General features: G+C 37.5%; 1 protein-coding gene across 1 annotated transcript in view; it reads left to right on the top strand.

Annotated features, from left to right (window-relative positions):
* The window catches only part of rpp21 (ribonuclease P subunit p21), a 6,417-nt gene extending 2,137 nt beyond the window's left edge, over positions 1–4,280 (top strand). The window contains exon 5 of the mRNA XM_077226240.1: positions 3,897–4,280. Coding sequence (XP_077082355.1) covers positions 3,897–4,018 — 122 coding nt within the window. The 3' untranslated portion in view covers positions 4,019–4,280. The remainder of the gene's footprint in view (positions 1–3,896) is intronic.
* The last annotated feature ends 1,258 nt before the right edge of the window (positions 4,281–5,538 follow it).

The raw sequence follows: 5,538 nt of genomic DNA, 5'->3' as shown, positions 1-5,538 counted from the left end.
GCCCGCAAGCGGCCAACCCCTGATGACAACGGCGAAGAAGATTAATTTATATTCTTCTTCGTTAGTTTTTATTGGCAGTTGGCAAACAAGCTGAGTGATGCGCGATGCATTACCGTCCGCCACCACGCACATTGTTTAATTTTTTGCCGCTCCATCAGAAATTCTGAGAGGAAATTAAACAAAGTTGAAGTTATTTTAAAAAACCTAAAAGATTCGGGGCTTTTGACAAACCATTCGGGGCTTAAGCCCAATTAGCCACCCCCCCGCTCCGCCCCTGTGTCCAACCTAGAAAGACCTCCAATTAGTAATTCTGTTCATCTCAATAGTGATTGCTTGGCTGGCTCACTCAGGACATCTTTGTTTCACGGACAATCACTTGCAGGGAAAGATGAGCTAACATTCTAATCAGATGATGAAATTATATCATAATCTATCAGCTTAATGTTACTGGTATGTTAGAATAGCAAACTAATCATCATTATGGAAAGCTAATCAGCTAGCCTCTGAGCTAAAAAAAGAACAACAAATGCTACAAACGAAACAAATTTTGTAGCAGTGAAAGCTAAGCTAACATGCTAATCTGCCAAGTTAATCTGTTACTGGTATGTTACAATAACAGCTAATCAGTTAGAAGTAACAAAGCTAATTGGTTAACCAGTTAGCTAACAAAAAACTGTTATGTTAAGCTAACAAGCTAATCGGCTAATAATTTAGATGGTTCTCAACAAATATTCCCATTTGTAACCATGAAATCAATACGTAGGTGCGTTCAATTCGACCGTAAGTGGACTGCAAACGGCGTAGGGAATAAGGGAACATCGATACAACACTTCACAGAAAGTGGAGAGCGACAATCACCCAACTGTAATTGCACATCGCATCACCAGTCTTAACTAACCATAGAGGAGAGCCGTTGGAAGAGATTTTAAATGGCTGTGAGTTTACGTATGCATTTGAGTATTCATAAGTATTGTTATTATTATACAAACTAGAGTATTTGATGACGAGTGATGAGTGTTACATTCGCAGTTTATTGTATGAATATGTAATCAAATTAAAAGTGTTGAGAAGCAGCTGAGGCGCTGTCATTTATTCTATTTTACTTTAATTACCTCAGGAATGTTTACTATGCAGCTGCGCGTGGGAAAGCGCACGAGATGAGGTCATTACAATTATTAAGAACACATTTATACATAGTTAAAGGGATAGTTCACCCAAAAATGAAAATTCTGTCAGTATTTACGCGCCCTCATGTTGTTCCAACCCCGTAAGACCTTCGTTCATCTTCGGAACACGAATTAAGATATTTTTGATGAAATCTGAGAGCTGGATCACTCCTCCATACTAGTCCATAGGCTTCTTGAGGGATTGAAACTTGCCGGCCTCGAAAAAGTTATTAGAGACATCGTTAAAATAGTCCAAGTGACTACAGTGGCTAAATCTTAAGTTTATCAAACTTCGAGAACACTTTTTGTGCGCAAAAAAACAAAAATAACGACTTTATTTCAACTATTCATTTCCTTCTCTCTGGGCCTGAAGTCAGTTCACTAGTTTAACAGCGTATGATCTGTTGTTGTACGTCACACCCATCACACACATGACCAGCGTCGGCCAATAGTGAGCCTACGTGTGACGTAGCTCAACGCAATCACACTAAGTTAACTGACTAGAGGCCAACAGAGAAGGAAATGAATAGTTGAAATAAAGTCGTTATTTATGTTTGTTTTTGCGCACAAAAGGTATTCTCGTCGCTTGATAAACTTAAGATTGAGCCACTGTAGTCATTTGGACTATTTTAACAATGTCTTTAATAACTTTTCGAGGCCGGCAAGTTTCAATCCCTCAAGAAGCCTATGGACTAGTATGGAGGAGTGATCCAGCTCTCAGATTTCATCAAAAATATCTTAATTCGTGTTCCGAAGATGAACGAAGGTCTTACGGGGTTGGAACAACATGAGGGTGAGTAAATACTGACAGAATTTTCATTTTTGGGTGAACTAACCCTTTAACCAAATCAAAATGTATTTTCATATTGAACGACAGTTACAGTACAGCTTCAAATATGTTAATAGTTTATTAAAGTCAAGTAGTCTATGTAATAAACTAATAAATCTAAACTAATACAATGTTTAATTATTTATTAGATACATACTGTGTTTTCTATATGTATAGGCCTTTTACATGATTTTAAATTTGAAAGTAAAGTAAATTACAATATTTTTATGCTATATCATAATCTACGTGACCTCGTCTTTGCCTTTCTTTGATGACGTTGCAGGGCATTCCAAATGAGTGATAATTGTCAGCGAAGTCCACTTCAACTGATATTCCGTGTTCAGGGAGTAGGGAGCAGTGAACACTGCTTAGGGACCCTGTCAATCGGGACACACCTTATGAGAGCAGGCTAATCAGCTTAGTGATGTTTAAATCTAGCAGGTTAATCTGGTAGTGGTATGCTAAAAATCGCAGACTAATCAGTAATTGTATGTTACACTAGCAGGTTAACTGACTATCTGTAAGTTAACAGGCTAACGTATGTTAAACTAATCCGGTAACTAATTAGCTTGTGAGGAACAGAAAAAACAACAACAAATGTTTCTTTGAATATTTATAGCTAAGACAACATGCATCATAAGCAATTTTGTACAAATGACACCATTCATTTTTTAACATTTTATCTTCTGAAAAAGCAAATGCACACCATATATACTAGGGGTGTGCAAAGCAGCCGGTATTTGTATCTGTATTTGTATTTGTTGAGGGGGGAAAAGTATTTGTATTTGTATTTGTATTCGAGTAAAATCCAAAATAGGCGTAAAAATCTAGTTTTTTTGCGTTACACTTCTAATTTACGTTATAGTGTAAGTATTCTTTAATTATATAAATCCAGCAATGAACATGTACCAAGGAACGTCATTGAAAAGAAAATAACATAACAGCCATTACCTCATCCATGGTTAAACCAACAACTAATAAAATACCATTGTGAACATTATGAATCCCACCACCACCCGTCCTTGTTGGAGGACGCTGAACAGACAGAATAAGTAAGGGATAATGTATAGCGAGGCGGTTGATTATGAGCCTGACGCGAAGCGGAGGGGTCTTGAATCAGCCTGAAGGGTTTGTATTCGCTATAACAACCACCTCGCTATACATTATCCCGCTTACTACATGGCTACCTACCAAATAAATCAATAATTTGACTCAAAATATTGATTTAAAAAGGAGTTTATTGATTTAAAAACGATTGTATTGCTTCCGCTAAAAAAAATAGTCCGTTCCGTCTCTACGTGTAGAATCCATGGCAACGCTCTGTTTTTCGTGGCAACGGTGTGTTATACTTAGCAGCGGTCTGTTATTAAGAAATAACCATGGAAATAACAGACCGCATTCTACATTAGAATTCAACCAAGCCATGTAATAAAAACAAATAATTACGGAGCTAACAGAGCTACGTAAACAGAGCGAACATGAGACCACCCGGCTGCAGACGTCAATAATGCAGCGTAATGAAATAATCTCCCGATCAAACTCCACTTCCCGAAAGTTATAAACTGCCTCCGGAACCCAGTTAAGGTACAAAAATCTATTCAACAAAAATAGTAATGCAGTTAAGTGTTTTTTCGCTCAGCCGAGCCCTCTCTGTTGCTGTGTGGAGCAGCCTGTGTCAGTCACTTCCTGAACGTCACTCACTCACTCGCGCACTGCGGTCTCGTGAGGAAACGCAGCTTTTTGATATAAAGTTTTTCTTGTTCCCGAATACAAATATGTTCTAAAGTATTTGTTCGAAATAAGTATTCGTAAAAAACACGTTATTTGTGCCTTTCCGAATACCGTATTCGGGTTCGGCTCCACCCCTAATATATACACTATCTTTATTGTTATGTCTACAGTTGCTGGTCCTTCATCTAAGTCCACAACCCAAGGGAAGAAATCAGGTATTTCAAGCGGCTCAGCGTCCACAACAGTGAAGAATTCGTCTGCAGCTCAAACTAATCTGACTAAACCTTCATGACACTCACTTTATGAGACTGTACACATACATTAATATGGCTGGTTCAACAAAGTGGAGTTTTTTTTTTAAATAATTATTATTAATTTTTTTTGTTAAAGTTTTGCAGCCTTTAGATTTAAAAATGCAGTTTTTATTTTCCTGACAGAATGTGCAATTTGGTTTTACTTCCGCATTGAATGGATGTTTTGAATTGCAATAAAGAGTTCGTACTGTAAAAGACTGATTTACATTGCTAATGACTTTTTAATCCTGTACTTTTTTTTTTTTTTTTTTGCATGCTTAAATATCATTGAACTCTACACGACTTCCTTCCAAAGAAGCATTTGCTTTTATCACCCGGAGCGGTTGGAAACCCGGTGGGAATCCAGTTGACTACATAAAAATTGATTGATCTACTGTTGCTAAATTATCTCTTTACACAAACCATCATGTGGATATTTCACTTAGACACGCTCCGCAAACTTATTAGTTTCAAAACATTTTGATCAATGTTTCAATTGTTTGTTTTTTTTCTCCTAACTTCTAAAGCTTTAGTGATTTTTCCAGTCAGTTGATCTCTGATAGTCTCTTGATCTCAGGGTCGCACATATATCCCATGCTGGGCTTAAAGGTTTTGATATTTGAAGTTTCTGATGAGAAAAAAAGACTTCTCTTCAGGTGAGCGCGCAATGCGTGTTCATGAATTATTCAAATTTGCGAGCACGACCTCTCCATGTATCATGCTTCAAATCTTGGATGCTCAATTCGTGTTGAATATTCATGACATCCTTCACCCTGGCGATAATGTTTAAGTGATATAAAGATATTTATGTATGAGTGTAATTGAGTCGGTGCTGATGTTGTTAATTGGATGGGATATGGATGTTGTCTAAACGCATTACAACAGCGCGGTCCCGAGGATATGCATCTATTGGATGTCAATACGGCAAACACGGAAAGTACCACCATGAGGCTTCATAAGCCAAAGAACCCCTCCCACTTCCTCGAATTAGAGAACTGAATCAATTGCCCTGAAGGCCAGAACGAGATGCATAGGAAGACAGATTTAATTCAATTTGCATCACATAATGTCAGTGGAGTGCATTAGAAATGAAAATCGTGTGGTTGAGGGATTGTGCTAAATGGATAAGTCCACAGGCTCGCTGTGTGGAAGAGCATCAGAGGTGAAAAGAAAGGTCAGAAAGAGATCTAGATAAAGTTGGTGGTTTACTACGCAGTACATTCTCATATCCCAGTCATATTGATTTAAAAAAAAAAAATTTGGCTAGAAATGTGACCTGCATATATTTTCTAGATACTAATGGTTTGTAGCAGCTATGGAATGTTAATAAAAAATCCAATCGAGATGCATCCATGCTGACATATCGGTCAATTTACAAACGCCTCTAAATGTGGCTCACCCTACAAGACCAGATTTGTTTGTAAAGAACTTTATTGACCGTCGAGTGGAAATTTAGAAATGACTGTTATGCTAATATTAATAAACAGCATGCGTTGATATGTAAGCACATATGTGATAT

The sequence above is a fragment of the Siphateles boraxobius genome, unplaced genomic scaffold (genome assembly GCF_051911475.1).
Source record: "Siphateles boraxobius isolate OS27281-9 unplaced genomic scaffold, OSU_SipBor_1 13, whole genome shotgun sequence".
In the NCBI taxonomy this organism is placed as follows: Eukaryota; Metazoa; Chordata; class Actinopteri; order Cypriniformes; family Leuciscidae; genus Siphateles; species Siphateles boraxobius.
Note: the sequence above shows the minus strand (reverse complement) of the source record. Positions and strands in the feature narration are given on the sequence as shown.